General features: G+C 39.0%; 1 protein-coding gene and 1 long non-coding RNA gene across 4 annotated transcripts in view; one reads left to right on the top strand and one right to left on the bottom strand.

Annotated features, from left to right (window-relative positions):
• LOC114487202 (uncharacterized) overlaps positions 1 to 4,429 on the bottom strand; it is a 30,774-nt gene extending 26,345 nt beyond the window's left edge. For both annotated transcript variants that reach the window (XR_003682085.2, XR_003682084.2), the window contains exons 1-2: positions 4,084 to 4,429; positions 2,880 to 3,020 (exon numbers count right to left, since the gene is read on the bottom strand). This is a non-coding gene — a long non-coding RNA (uncharacterized lncRNA). The remainder of the gene's footprint in view (positions 1 to 2,879; positions 3,021 to 4,083) is intronic.
• Positions 4,430 to 4,555: 126 nt separating this feature from the next.
• Positions 4,556 to 15,232, top strand: part of SGPP1 (sphingosine-1-phosphate phosphatase 1) — a 67,816-nt gene continuing 57,139 nt past the window's right edge. For both annotated transcript variants that reach the window (XM_007117690.4, XM_007117689.3), the window contains exon 1: positions 4,556 to 5,403. In XM_007117690.4, the coding sequence (XP_007117752.2) occupies positions 4,708 to 5,403 (696 nt within the window). In that variant the 5' untranslated portion in view covers positions 4,556 to 4,707. The remainder of the gene's footprint in view (positions 5,404 to 15,232) is intronic.

Genomic DNA, 15,232 nt, shown 5'->3' with positions numbered 1-15,232 from the left:
ATATACAATGGAGAAAAGACAGTCTCTTCAATAAGTGGTGCTGGGAAAACTGGACAGCTACATGTAAAAGAATGAAATTAGAACACTCCCTAACACCATACACAAAAATAAACTCAAAATGGATTAGAGACCTAAAAATGTAAGACCGGACACTATAAAACTCTTAGAGGAAAATATTGGAAGAACACTCCTTGACATAAATAAATCACAGCAAGATCTTTTTTGATCCACTTCTTAGAGTAATGAAAATAAAAACCAAAATAAACAAATGGGACCTAATGAAACTTCAAAGCTTTTGCACAGCAAAGGAAACCATAAACAAGACGAAAAGACAACCCTTAGAATGGGAGAAAATATTTGCAAACGAATTTTCATTGCAGCAGTATTTATAATAGCCAGGTCCTGGAAGCAATCTAAATGCCCATCGACAGATGAATGGATAAAGAAGATGTGGTACATATATACAATGGAATATTACTCAGCCATAAAAAGGAACGAAACTGGGCCATTTGTAGAGACGTGGATGGATCTAGAGACTGTCATACAGAGTGAAGTAAGTCAGAAAGAGAAAAACAAATATCGTATATTAATGCATATATGTGGAACCTAGAAAAATGGTACAGATGAACCGGTGTGCAGGGCAGAAATTGAGACACAGATGTAGAGAACAAACCTATGGACACCAAGGGTGGAAAGCGGCAGGGGGTGGTGGTGGTGGTGTGATGAATTGGGCAATTGGGATTGACATTTATACACTGATGTGTACAAAACTGATGACTAATAAGGACCCGTTGTATAAAAAAAATAAATAAAATTAAATTAAAAAAAAAGAATGTTTCAACATTACATAAAGTTAAACTGAAGTACAGAGAGAGAGGGATATAACAAAATTTGTTTAACATGTCAATTGTAGGACATGGATTAAGACATTTTTGGCTTTGCAGGCAAGACACTGAATCACACCCATATAGTCATATCCTTACTTGGGAGCAATATTTTTTTCTTTTAAAAAATGTTTATGCTTTATTTTAAAAATGCTTGCCACAGAATGTTTAAATTTGAATCTTTTGATATAGTTAAATTTCTGTTGTTTTAAGATATTCTATTATAAAAAGTTCAGAGTGAATGTGAATAGAATCCACCAAAACTACTATTCTTTCCACTGTGGTGTTTTGGTTTACAACTAAGAATTTGTCCTTATCATTAACAGATTTATTGCACCAGCAGGACAGTGTTAGCCTCTTCAAGTTTGGTCAACTTGCATTCTTTTTCCTCTTTAGTGCAGTTGTAGGCCAAATTCCCATTTCCCCATCATTTTTGTCTCCATTGCCTTTAAAGGGAATATTGCATTCTGATAAAATCTGCCAGTGCTGAAGGAGTCATAATTTAACCATGGAATACACAGACAGTCCCCAGTATGTGATAGTTCGATTTAAGATTTTTTGACTTTATCATGGTGCAAAATATTACACATTCAGTAGACACCATACCTCAAATTTGAATTTGATCTTTTCCAGGGCTAGGGATATGCAGTACAAAAGGCTGGGCAGGGCAGGGAGCTGCAGCTCCCAGTCAGCCACTAGACCATAAGGGTAAACAGCTGAGACACTTATAACCATCCTGTATCCATACAGCCATTCTGTTTTTCACTTTCACTACAGTATACAATAAATTACATGAGATATTAAACACTTTATTATAAGACAGGCTTTGTGTTAGGTGATTTTGGCCAACTGTAGGCTAACGTAAGTGTTCTGAGCACCTTTAAAGGTAGGCTAGGCTAAGTTAAGATGATGGGTAGGTTAGGTGTATTAAATGCATTTTTGACTTACGATATTTTCAATTTATGATGGGTTTATCAGGACCCCCACTGCAAATAGAGTAAGATCTGTAAAGGTCACCTTCTACTTTGTTTTATATATTTTCCTCTTTTTCTGCTATCTTTAGACTAATCCCCAGAATAAAAATTTCTTGGATAAATCTGAATAATTCCCCTACAAACAAATTATTTTCACAGAAAAGCATGTGTAAAGTGCCTCACTGAGGCTGTTTGACATTTCTTTCTACGAACAAAGTTGCTCCTTGACTATGCCAGCTAACCATCTGTTTCACAGAACCAGTCACAGCTAACCCAATGCCACCTCTCTGCCTCTCACTCCACATAGTGATTGCTTGTATCTCACTTCCTAGAACTGTTTATTATGCCTGGCTTTACATCTTTGAATATACTTGCATGTTTTCTCATGTTTTGTCTTCCTCACTAGATTAGAAATGTCTCAATATTAGACATAATAATTTCCAATCAGGGATGGACTATTATTTGCCTGCAGATCTCTGAATTCAAATGAAATCCTTTTAAATCCCTTCCTTCCAATTCCCAGAACCCGATTCTAGTTCAGGCACTCATCTCTCTCGCCTGATTACTGTAATCATTTTCTAATGATTTACCTGGCCTTTGGTCTCTAACCTCTGGCAATTCATTGCTGATTTCCTTCCTAGTCATCTTTCTAAAGCACAGTTCTGCTGGTGTCACGGCCTAGCTTAAAGGCCTCCGATGGCTCCCCACTGCTTACAAAATAAAATCTCCAGCCTTTACAATCTGGTCCTATCTTCCGTTTCTAACCCCATTCCAGCCACTTACCCTTCCTACTCTGTATTCTATAAGCTATTGTTTATCAAATACATCTTTGCACATTTCCATCCCCTGTCTTTATTCATTTTCTCTCTTCCTCAGATGGACTTCTCCACTTATTCATATCTTGCTCTTCAATTATGATCCAGCTCAATTGGATCACCTTTTAACACCTTTCTTGCTGTCCCTAGTCAACTTGTTTCTTCTTTCCAGAGCATGTTGTTTATGAGTCAATTTTAGCACTTACCATCTGCTCTGTACTCCAGAGGTGGATCTATCTCTGTCTCCCATTTATACTGTGAGCAACTTGAGCGCACGGTTGATGATTTATTCATCTTTCCATGGCCACGGCCTGGCAAGTGAAGTGGAAGAAGGAGAATAATTCTCCCTGGGAAAGAAGAAAATATTTCTAATGACATAAGGGAGGGGAATTTTCCAGCCTGTTTCTTGGAAGAAGTTCAAATTTTAAAATTATAGACATTCACCGTACCTGAAATAACTTCCTGGAATTAGAGTTCAGAGCCCTTCTGATAAAAAAAACCATTCTTTCTAGAAGTCAAGTTTGTAACTTGTGAAACATGAAAGTTAAGTCTCTCAACCAGCCTTATCAAACTCAAAAATCTACACCCTGTGTTTAGCCACCAATTATGTACCTTCTGTGCAACCCTGCTAGCTATTAGAATTTATTAAAAGGAAATTCTATATGTAAGTCAATAATAACTGTGATCTCTTAAAACCAAACAAAGGCCAGTCTTGAAAATTCCCTGGGCAGACAAAACCAATTTAGTCATTTCTTGCTTATGCCTTTGGAAATTATAAACAAAACGAACTGTTTCTCTCTCTTTTTTTTTTTTTTTTTTCCAGTACGCAGGCCTCTCACAGTTGTGGCCTCTCCCGTTGCGGAGCACAGGCTCCAGACGCGCAGGCTCAGCGGCCATGGCTCACGGGCCTAGCCGCTCCGCGGCATGTGGGATCTTCCCGGACCGGGGCGCGAACCCGTGTCCCCTGCATTGGCAGGCGGACTCTCAACCACTGCGCCACCAGGGAAGCCCACTGAACTGTTTCTCAAGGTTGATATGAAGCCCACTGAACTGTTTCTCAAGGTTGATATGAGGTAACCACTGAAAATTCTACTATTTTAACCAATCACTATGAAGGAGAAAACGTCACTGCCTTCTCACTATATAAGCTGCTTTATAACAATATATCCCTGAGCCTCACTCCATGTTTTGGTTTGAGTGATTCCAGTTTACAAACTTTTTTGGTGTGTGCACAATACCCTTTCACTAATTACTACTTCAGTAATTTATTGGTTTTACTTCGGCTATTTGCGAACTTTTGACAATCAATGACACGCTATTGTCCTGGGATCTATATCTACTCTTGTCACCACTAGTCAACTGGCACGTGGCTTTCAGGACACCAATCGTCAGGGACAGCTCCGTAATTACTTGTTATTCCTTGAGTCGAACGATTCCGGGCGCACGGTGGTTACTTAGCCTTCATTCACCATTTGATTCTGTGCCAGCAGGTCGTCCGGGTGCTTGGCCACTGGCACCGCCGAACCTGGCACCAGGATCGTGGCCTCTCCCAGTCAACGATGGACCGAGAGAAGCCAGCAACCCCAGCTGGCGGGGAAAGAGGGCCGAAGTTGGAGAAGGAGGACGCGCAAAGTCCCGCCCGCCGAGCGCCGCGACGCCTGGTGGGTATTAATAAGGAGAACCTCAAGGCCGCGGCCCCGCCGAGCCTCAGGCGCCCTGACGCCGCCCGTGTGAGCTCGGGGCGGACCCAAGCGGCCGGGCCCCCTTCCATAGTGGCCATGGGGGCGGGGCGGGGCGCGGCGCGCGCCGGCGCGTGGAGGCCGCGGCGGCGCGGCGCGGGAGGGGCGCGCGGCGCGGGAGGGGCGCGCGGGCGCGGCGGCCGCTGAGGCCTGTGGCGCCGTCACCCGGCAGACCCGAGCGGGTGGAGGGAGGCGCCGCCGGCCAGGCGAGCGGAGACAGATCGGGGCTGCACCGGCGGCCGGTCCACCCTCCCGCCGCCGTCCTCCGGCCCGCGGACCGCGCGGTCCCGTTATCATGTCGTTGAGGCAGCTGCTGGTCCAGCTGGTCGGCAGTTTGCAGGACCCGCAGAAAGTGGCTCGTTTTCAACGGCTGTGCGGGGTGGAAGCGCCGGTGAGCCGCACCGCCACAGCTGCCGCCGACCCGAGGGAGGATGAAAAGGCGGAGGCGCCCCTCGCCGGAGAATCCAGGCGCCGAGAGCGGCAGCTGGGGGCGTCCGGAGGCCCCCCACCGCCCGGGAGCGACCGCAATCAGTGCCCAGCCAAGCCGGGCGGCGGCGGCGCCCCCAACGGCGTGCGGAACGGGCGGGCGACCCAGCTGGGCCCGGCCTCGCAGCGCCGCGCGGGGGTCCTGCGCCGCAACTCGCTGACGGGCGAGGAGGGTCAGTTGGCCCACGTGAGCAACATGCCTCTCTACTACCTGTTCTGCTTCGGCACGGAGCTGGGCAATGAACTCTTTTACATCCTGTTCTTCCCCTTCTGGATCTGGAACCTGGACGCCCTAGTGGGCCGGAGGCTCGTGGTCATCTGGGTGCTGGCCATGTACCTGGGCCAGTGCACCAAGGACATCATCCGCTGGCCGCGGCCCGCCTCGCCGCCCGTGGTCAAGTTGGAGGTTTTCTACAACTCAGAGTACAGCATGCCCTCCACCCATGCCATGTCCGGCACCGCCATCCCCATCTCCATGATCCTCCTCACCTATGGCCGCTGGCAGGTAAGGGTCCCTGTCCTCGCCCGGCTCAGCCTAGGGGAGTTAAAAGGACTCCGAGCCGTTGTTGCTGTCTGCAGTTATTTGAATTTGGCCGTTCCCCTCCCAAACCTCTCTTCCCACAGGTTTTCATAGTACCCGCAAACAGGCCCTTTCTAGCTTTAAAAAAAAATAATGAAACGATGGGGGAAACCTTTAGACTTAGTCGTCAAACTCTATTTTAATAGTAATACCTTTCTTGGAACCTAAAGTAAACACTATTCGTGGAGTAATACATTATCGTGGGGCTTTGGTTGAGTTTCTAAGCGGTTTTAATTCTTGTGATGCACAGAATATAATTATGATTACTTAATGTAATGTAATGTCCTTATAGTTAATAGTTGGGTGACTAAGATTCACACGTTTTATATGGTGCCTTTCCGCAGACTGATTTCTGTTTCAGGCGTAGGTAAAGTCATTGGCTTTATCCCGAGACAATGTTTATGAAACAAACATGGTCGTTCAGGCAATGAAGTAATGAATTTTAAATGAAAGCCACCCTTTGTGGAAGTTAATGGAGCACCGCCTGACTGCTCTTTTTAAGGGGTGTGGTTGCTAATTTGCTGATAGACACAGTTTAATTAGCTTTTGGATCACTGATCTGAACTATCACTTTGAGCTACAGTATTATTGTTGAATTAGCTTTACAAATGATTTTAAAGTTATTCTTAAAATTAGGGTTCTTGGTCAGACTAGTGGGTTTGTAAAAATGGTAAATATGACAGCAAGATCAGCCTGACAGCTGGGGATGAGTTTTTAACAGTAAACTTTTATATTTTGCCTACTTCTTCTGGCCTCCCAGTTTTCAGTTTTTCATGGTCTGTAAATGTTACTTAGATTTAAAAGCTAATTCTTTTTTCATATAGAAGCAAAATTTATTCTTAGACTGATTTTTTATCTGTCTTTCTAAAATTCTTATTTTAAAAAGTATAGTTGGTTTACAATGTTGTGTTAGTTATCTGCCTTTTAAATTGTAAGGAGGTTTGTTCATTCTGCAGACCAGTCCCTTAATTTAAGAATAAAGTTAATAACTATGAAGAATCTAAGGAATCAGACTTCTTTGATTTTTTTTCCATTACAGCATAAAATCATCTCACACTGAGAAATACACATTCTGTATAAAACTCCATTATGGTAAGCTTACTTATCTCAGACTTAATTTCAGTATAGATAAACCCTTGTCCTCATGGACATTTCTGTGCAGTGCATCTCTCTTACAGGAACATGGAAATTATGTAATGTGTATAGTAAGAATGGCAGAATTATGAGGGAAGAGTACCATGAACATTTTTTTTTTCCTGTTTAACCTAAGGAGATACACAGTAATATTCGGATTGTAAAGTAGTGCTGCCAGTTTTGCATAATAGATAAATATCTCAAGTTTATTTAATCAAAATGCTTCAGAATTTAAGATTGTCATTGACTTATAATATTAACTGGTTAGCTAATGATGTTTCTCTTATTTTTATGAGATTTTCCAGATTCCATAATGATAGAGCCTTTTGTAACTCCTCGTTGAGTAGCTATGTTGCAAGCTATTAATATTAGCAGTCCAAGAAAGAGAAAGTAGTTGTTGCTCATCATTCATTCAGAACACATGCTAACCGGAAGTCTGAAAACAGTACTGCTGAATTGTTTATGGGATGCAGCTATCAATATTTTAACACTTCAGGGTTATTTGAATTATCAGAATATTCTTACATTACAGTTTTTGAACAACCTAGTATATTTAATTCAAAGTTTGAGGAATTTATATATTATACAGTTTTAGAATTTGAGCTAAACAGGACTTTAAAAATCACCTAGTCTCAAACTGTCATTTTACAGATGTGGAAACTGACCAGTTACATTAGAATTAATCTTGGAAAATTAAGTTTCTTCTTTTACGTGTCCACCTTAAGTTTGAATAAACTTCCAAAATTTGAATGATTGTCTTTGGTTAGTTGTTTTGAAAGAAACACTCCCGTACATGAAAGTTCTGTGTTTATAAATGTTTGGTTGTAATAATGCAGTACAAAAAACCAAAAATGACTTCTTAAATTTTTTACTTTTTAAAAAAATCCTTGTTATGATTGAAAACAAAAGTACCTTCCTTTGCTTAAGGTGTTTTGGTCCTCTTCTCTGCCAATTAGTATTATAGTACTTAGGAGGCTTATATTTCCAGAGTGTGGGTAATGAAAAAAATATATATTGGAAAGTGGGATAAGAATTAAACAATGTAAGCCTAGTGTTTTTCTAATTAATAGCAGTTTTGGTTGACAGTTGTTTCCATCTGCTTGTGCGCCTACTGCTTATTCAGGACAGGGGTGTTTATTTCTAGAGCCTAGGATGCTGAAACTTCTCTGGAAACTGAGTTATCTCACATGCCATCCCTTTGGCTTGGAACAACTACTTCACTCACTCCTCACTTCATGTTCTTAACTTGAAATCTGGACAAGGTTCACTTACATGGAGCCTTTTAAATGAACCTTTTCTGTTTCATTATTCATTTGTTCTTAAAATGACAGTAAGCCAGAAAAATTACTTGGGGCTTCTGTAAAGTGCAATTTCTGCACCTTACTCCCAGAGATTCTGATCCATTAGATAAGTGAGGGGTATTGCATTTTATTGAAATTCCCCAAATATTTTTGCGGAAAAAATGTACTTTCCTCAATCCCTTCAAAAATATCAAGGAAGTCTGATTCCTTAGATTCTTTTTATTTATTTATTTATTTATTTATTTATTTATTTATTTTTGGCTGCATTGGGTCTTCAGTGCTGCGCGTGGGCTTTGTCTAGTTGGAGTGAGCAGGGGCTACTCTTCGTTGCAGTACGCGGGCTTCTCATTGCGGTGGCTTCTCTTGTTGCAGAGCACAGGCTCTAGGCGCCCGGGTTCAGTAGTTGTGGCACGTGGGCCTAGTTGCTCTGTGGCATGTGGGATCTTCCCAGACCAGGGATCAAACCTGTGTTCCCTGAACTGGCAGACGGATTCCTAAGCACTGCACCACCAGGGAAGTCCTCTTAGATTCTTCATAGTTATTAATTTTTTTCTTAAATTAAGGGACTGGTCCACCTCCAGCCAGTAAAATCAACTCTTGATCCTTAGAATATATTTTATATTTCTCCAACATTGCTGTCTCAGTTCTTTTGCAGTTCGATTCTTTGAATCTTTTAAAGATATGTTAATAATACAAAAAGGGAGAGTGAAACAGTATGGCTCCAAACAATTATTTGATATGCTAGAAGAATTTTTTCCAGTAATGCAAGATAGAAAGTGTTATGGCATTTCTCCAGGTATTAAGTAGCTTGATCCATTGGCCAAGATAGTGATTATTGCTCTCATATTATTTGTTGGAATTTTTTGTAGCCTGAATTGGGAAAAAATAAGAAGGGACATCAGATATTAAGAACATAGTCTTTTGAAGAATAATCTAAAATAAAAAATAAAGCACTCCTTTTGTATTTATGTCTGCATGTTCCTTCCAGAAATAGAAAGAATTTTAATTAATTTTAAAATTTATTTATTTAATAAATAAATATTATATTTATTTATTATATTATAATGTTTATTTATTACATTATTTATTATATTATTTATTATATTATATTATAAATTTATTTATTTATTTAATTTTTAAATTTATTTTATAATTTTTAATTTATTAATTTTATTAATTTTTAAATAATATGGCATATAATGAGTTCTAATTATATACTTAATTTAATAACATTAAGCAAGTTTTAGATGAATTTCATTTTTAAAAAATTAGTGACATCTCATACTTTATAGGCTAACCCATTCCCAACTAGGGCATATGCTTTCACTACTTTTAGTAATAATAATAGTTATATTATTATCTTTATTAACATTTATTAAGGTCTTACTGTGGGTCAGACATTGTATGAAATGTTTATTACCTCATTTAGTCTGCTCTTAAAACATCCCAATGTTTGGTCCTACTATCAATACAAGTTTACAGATTAGGAAACTGACATAGAGGAAGGATAAATGACTTAGAGTAACATAGCTAGTGAGTCACAGGCTGTCTTTTTTTCTTTTTTTAAATAAATTTATTTATTTATTTATTTTTGGCTGCATTGGGTCTTCGTTGCTGCACGCGGGCTTCCTCTAGTTGCAGTGAGCGGGGGCTACTCTTCATTGCGGTGTGCGGGCTTCTCATTGTGGTGACTTCTCTTGTTCCGGAGCATGGGCTCTAGGCGTGCGGGCAGTAGTTGTGGCTCAAGGGCTCAGTAGTTGTGGCTCCCGGTCTCTAGAGCGCAGGCTCAGTAGTTGTGGCGCTCAGGCTTAGTTGTTCCGCGGCATGTGGGATCTTCCCAGACCAGGGCTCGAACCCCTGTCCCCTGCATTGGCAGGAGGATTCTTAACCACTGCTCCACCAGGGAAGTCCCACAAGCTGTCTTTAAACCTATAGACAAACTCCAGAGCTTACAGAGAAAACTCTTTTCATATTACACTTTGTGATTTTTAAATAATCTTTGCAATAATAAAATTTTTGAAATAGATATGTGTGTTCTTAAAATACAAAAACAGCTTTTATATGCCTTGAGAAGATAATGTGTACATACATGTGCAATAGTGACAAATATTTCTTTTTTAAACATTAAGTTGTTGACTGAAATCAAATGCTGATTTGATCACCTTTCCTTTCCTCTGTCTTCCTAATATAAATAAAAAATTAAGCATAATGAAGTCTTTGGGGAAAAAAAGAACATAAGATATTGCATCATAATGTAGTTTCTTGTAGATTAAAAAGGAAGATATCTGTGAGATCATGAAACAATAAAAGCAAGGCAAGAAGTAAGAGTTAGAAAAGTACGTCACAAATGAGAGAGACCAGAAGAGGCTTCAAGAGCCAAAGAAACTGATCATTATAGTAATTCTCGGAAGAAACACAGTTAATTAAAAAATCAAATTGGTTTGCTACTTTATTTCTTTTTACCTAGTATGATACTTGTGTTTGAAATGCACATTTCCCTGATTTTATAAGTACTTATTATTAAATCTTCATTTTAAATTAATTTGTTTGAACAGGTAATAGATTGTAGAAAATTCAATATTTACATAAAAATATGAAGAGGAGAGTACAGTTTCTCTTCTTTTTCTGTTCCACAGTTATGAGAATCTCATTTCCAGAGGAATTCATTGTTAGAAGTTTCTTATTTAGTCTTCTAGAGATAGTCTTTACTTTTGTAGGCATATATTTATATAGTTTATTTTTCATACAAATGGCAACATACCGTTCTGGACCTTGCTTTTTTTTTTTTTTTTTTTTTTGCGGCCCAGCCGCTCTGCGGCATGTGGGATCTTCCCGGACCGGGTCACGAACCCGTGTCTCCTGCATCGGCAGGCGGACTCTCAACCACTGTGCCACCAGGGAAGCCCTGGACCTTGCTTTTTTAATGTAGAAATATATTGTGGAGATTTTCCTTTTCTTTTACCCAAAAATTAATGAATACTAATTTTGTGCTTGCAATTGTCTAAATGCCTTACATGGCTTTTAATATCCATAAAATCCCATAAGTATCGTCATTGGTTTGCAGAAGAAACTGAGGCAGAGGGAAGATAAGTAACTAGCCCAAAATGACTCTGCAAGTACCTAACAGAGCCTGGATTCAGACCCAGGCAGTTCTGCTATGAAGTGACACTATACTACTGTTATATTGCCTCTCCGTATTAGCATTTTCCATGTTTTATACAGAGAGCTATCTGATTTTTTTCACATGTGCATGATGTTCCAGTATATTAACAGCGTAATTTATTTAAAAGTTGACTATTCCAGTACTGCCAATTCAAAGACTTTCTCTATTTTTTTTCCTATCAGATTGTTGGTATTTTACTAATTTTTAAAAACTATACCTCTTTGGGTTTCTTTTTTTTTTCTTTAAGTCCTTGCTCTACCTTCAAATAATGTTATACCATTTCAAGTATAGCAACAGTATACTTCATTTTTCCCTTTTCCCTCCTTTGTATTATTGTTGTCATACATTTTACATCTACATATGTTATAATACTCAGAATACATTATTATTTTTGTATAGTGTTCCAGCATTATTTCTAGAAATATTTTTTTCTCCCTTCTTCTCTCACATCATCCCCTTCTGGAACTTCAATCTCATGTATGTTAGATTTGTTTAACACTGGTCACTTGTAAATCACTAATGCTATGATAATGATGATGATGATGATGATGATTGCAGTGTTTCTGCTCTTTGTGCTTCATTTTGGATAGTTTCTATTGCTACAACTTCAAATTCACTGGTCTTCTGCAATGTCTAGTTTTCTGGTAAACTCATCAAGTAGAATGAGATATGATTTTAGATACTATATATTTTATATCTGGAAGTTCCTATTGGGTCTTTGGTCTAGTGTACAATTAAATTATTTGTCAGTTTAATCTTTTTAGGCTTGCTAGAGTGGGTCTAGAATAACCATAGTCTAGAGCTAATTTAGCCTCACTACTAAGGTGATAACCTTCCAAAGACTACCCAATTCCCTCAGCACTCTGCCTGGTGGGAAAGCAATTACAGGCCTGTGTAAGCTTTGGGAATTATTTGGCCTACTGCTTTCCAATAGTGTTTCCCCCAGCCTGGTGGATTTTCATCCTGAGTATGCACAGGTTAGTACTCAGCCAATGATTTGCAGAGGCCCCTCCACCCCCACGGGGCTCTTTCTCTGTGCAGAGTCCTCTCTTCAGTACTCTCTTGAAAATTATTGCTGCTTTGACCTCTGGGAACTCCTGTTTCTCTCCCCTCAACTCAGTGAGACTGTTGGACTTTGTTTTGCTTCCTCCTCCTGTGCTACAGCCTGGAGACTGCCTCTAGAAGTAAGCCAGGGCAGTCATAGGGCTCATCTCATTTGTTTTCCCTTTTCTCATGAATCACAGTCCTGTGCTATTTGTTTTCCAGTATCTGAAAACAGTTCTTTCATATAATTTGTCTAGTTTCCTGGTTGTTTACAGTGGAACAGCTTTTTTTTTTTAACAACAGTTAATTGTTTATGGGCAGAAGCAGAAATTCTCTTACCTCTACTGTTTTTTTTTTTTTAACATACAACAGCTTACTGAGATGTAATTCATATACCATACAATTCACCCATTTAAAATATACAATTCAGTGGCTTTCAGTGTATTCATAGTATTGTACAACCATCCCCACAATCAACTTTGGAACATTTTCATCATCCCCCAAAGGACACCCATACCCATAGCAGTTGTTCTCTATTTTCCCCCAATCCCTAGGCACCCCTAGGCAACCACTAATCCACTCCAGAGATTTGCCTACTATTGTCATCTCATGCAAATGGAAGCATACATATGTAGTCTATTGTGAATAGCTTTTTTCACTTAGCATAATGTGTTAAGATTCATCCATATTATAGCATGTATCAGTAATTCATTCCTTTTTATTGTGGAGTAATATTCCATTGGATGGATATACCACATTTTATTTATGCTTTCATCTGTTGTTGGACATGTGAGTTCACTTTTTAGTTATTCTGAATAATGTTGCCATGGATATTTTTGCGTAAGTTTTTGTGTGGACATATATATTTTTTTCCTCTTGGGTTACTTACTAGTTTTTGAAGCCTTTTATGTTGTGGTGAAATTTGCCTTTTGACTGTGGTGTGATTTGGAAGTATGTTTCCCTAATCATTACTTCTCTTCTGACTCTTTTTCCAAGGAGAAATTTTTCTTTTTATGTATCAATCTTTTATTTCATAGTTTCACGGTTTTGTGTAATATTAGGATAGCTTTCTACCATGGTTTCTTTTCTTTTTTTTTTTTTTAATTAATTTATTTATTTTTGGCTGTGTTGGGTCTTCGTTTCTGTGCGAGGGCTTTCTCTAGTTGTGGCGAGCGAGGGCCACTCTTCATTGCGGTGCGCAGGCCTCTCACTGTCGCGGCCTCTCTTGTTGCGGAGCACAGGCTCCAGACACACAGGCTCAGTAGTTGTGGCGCATGGGCCTAGATGCTCAGTGGCATGTGGGATCTTCCGGCTCGAGCCCGTGTTCCCTGCATTGGCAGGCAGATTCTCAACCACTGTGCCACCAGGGAAGCCCCCTCTACCATAGTTTCTTATAGTACTTTTATAGTTTCATTTTTTTATGCTTAAATATTTGAATCATCTCTTGTTTTGAGAAAGGAATCCAACTTGATATTTCCCAATGGCACCATTTATTTTATTTATTGTTATTTTATTTTATTATTATTTTTTTAAATTAATTAATTAATTTATGGCTGTGTTGGGTCTTCGTTTCTGTGCGAGGGCTTTCTCCAGTTGTGGCAAGCGGGGGCCACTCTTCATCGTGGTGCATGGGCCTCTCACTGTCACGCCCTCTCTTGTTGCGGAGCACAGGCTCCAGTCGCGCAGGCTCCAGACGCACAGGCTCAGTAGTTGTGGCTCACGGGCCCAGTTGCTCTGCGGCATGTGGGATCTTCCCAGACCAGGGCTCGAACCGGTGTCCTGTGCATTGGCAGGCAGATTCCCAACCACTGTGCCACCAGGGAAGCCCATGGCACCATTTATTGAATAATCCATTTTTCCCTACTGCCTTGAACTGTCACTTTTATCATATATTAAGTATAGGTATATATTTGGGTCTATGTCCATAATTTGATTTAGAATTGATATATCTAATATTTTGTGCAAGTACTATACTATTATATTTATTGTAGTTTTATAAATATCTTTTCAGAATTCTTGCTGTTTTTATTTATCTGACTTCGTGTACTTTCTATTTTGTCTAGTTCTAAAAGAAAAATCCTTCTGCGGTTTTTTTTTAATTGGAAAGATAAAGTTGTCCTTTCACATTTAAGTTTTTGATCCACCTTCAGTTGCCTTGTATGTGCTGTGAGGTATGGATCTGATGTAATGTTTTATATAACTGATTAACTGACCTTGTGCCATTTTTGAATAGTTTATCCTTCTCCACTTATCTATAATGCCACTTATGTTACATATCAAGTTTCCATATATGTATGGGTCTAATTCTGGGTTCTCTGTTTTGTTTCACTGGCCTGTTTGTCTGTCTCCTTAGCAATATTATCGCCTTTCTTAATTGGTATAGTTGCTTTAGAATAAGTCTTGGTATCTGTTTATGAAAGTTCTCTATCATATTCTTCAAGACTGTGTTGGCTATTTTTGAATATTTGTTTTCAATATACAGTTTAGAATCAGCCCTTTAATTTCCATGTGAAAACCTGTCTGGACTTTTACTGAATTGCAGTGAATTTATAAATTAATATGGAGAGAATTAATAGCCTGACAATATTGAATTTCTTATGTTTGAATATGGTAAATCTTATTTATTTATGTTTTCTTAAATGCATTTCAGTGAAGTTTTGTAATTTTCTCCATATGGATCAAGCATATCTTTTGTTGGATTTATTTCTAGTTACTTTATTTATTTTTGTTACTGTTATAAATGATATCCTGTTAACATTCAAATTTTCTAACTTTTTGTAGCTGGAATATAGAAATGCCCTTTTTTTTTTTTTTTTTTTAGAAGGGTCATGTTACTTTATTATCAAAGGACATATATTGAAAAATAAAAGTTGCCTTGAAACCACACCTAGCAACAGGTTATGGTGATGCATAGCTATTATCTTTTTTATTTTTTTAATTTTTTTAAATTTTTTTAAATTTTTTAACATCTTTATTGGAGTATAACTGTTTTACAATAGTGTGTTAGTTTCTCCTTTACAACAAAGTGAATCAGTTATACATATACATATGTTCCCAGATCTCCTCCCTCTTGCGTCTCCCTCCCTCCCACCCTCCCTATCCCACCCCTCTC

The sequence above is a fragment of the Physeter macrocephalus genome, chromosome 11, assembly GCF_002837175.3.
Source record: "Physeter macrocephalus isolate SW-GA chromosome 11, ASM283717v5, whole genome shotgun sequence".
Lineage (NCBI taxonomy): Eukaryota > Metazoa > Chordata > Mammalia > Artiodactyla > Physeteridae > Physeter > Physeter macrocephalus.
The sequence above is the reverse complement of the archived record's forward strand: the minus strand, read 5'-3'. Positions and strand labels throughout refer to the sequence as shown.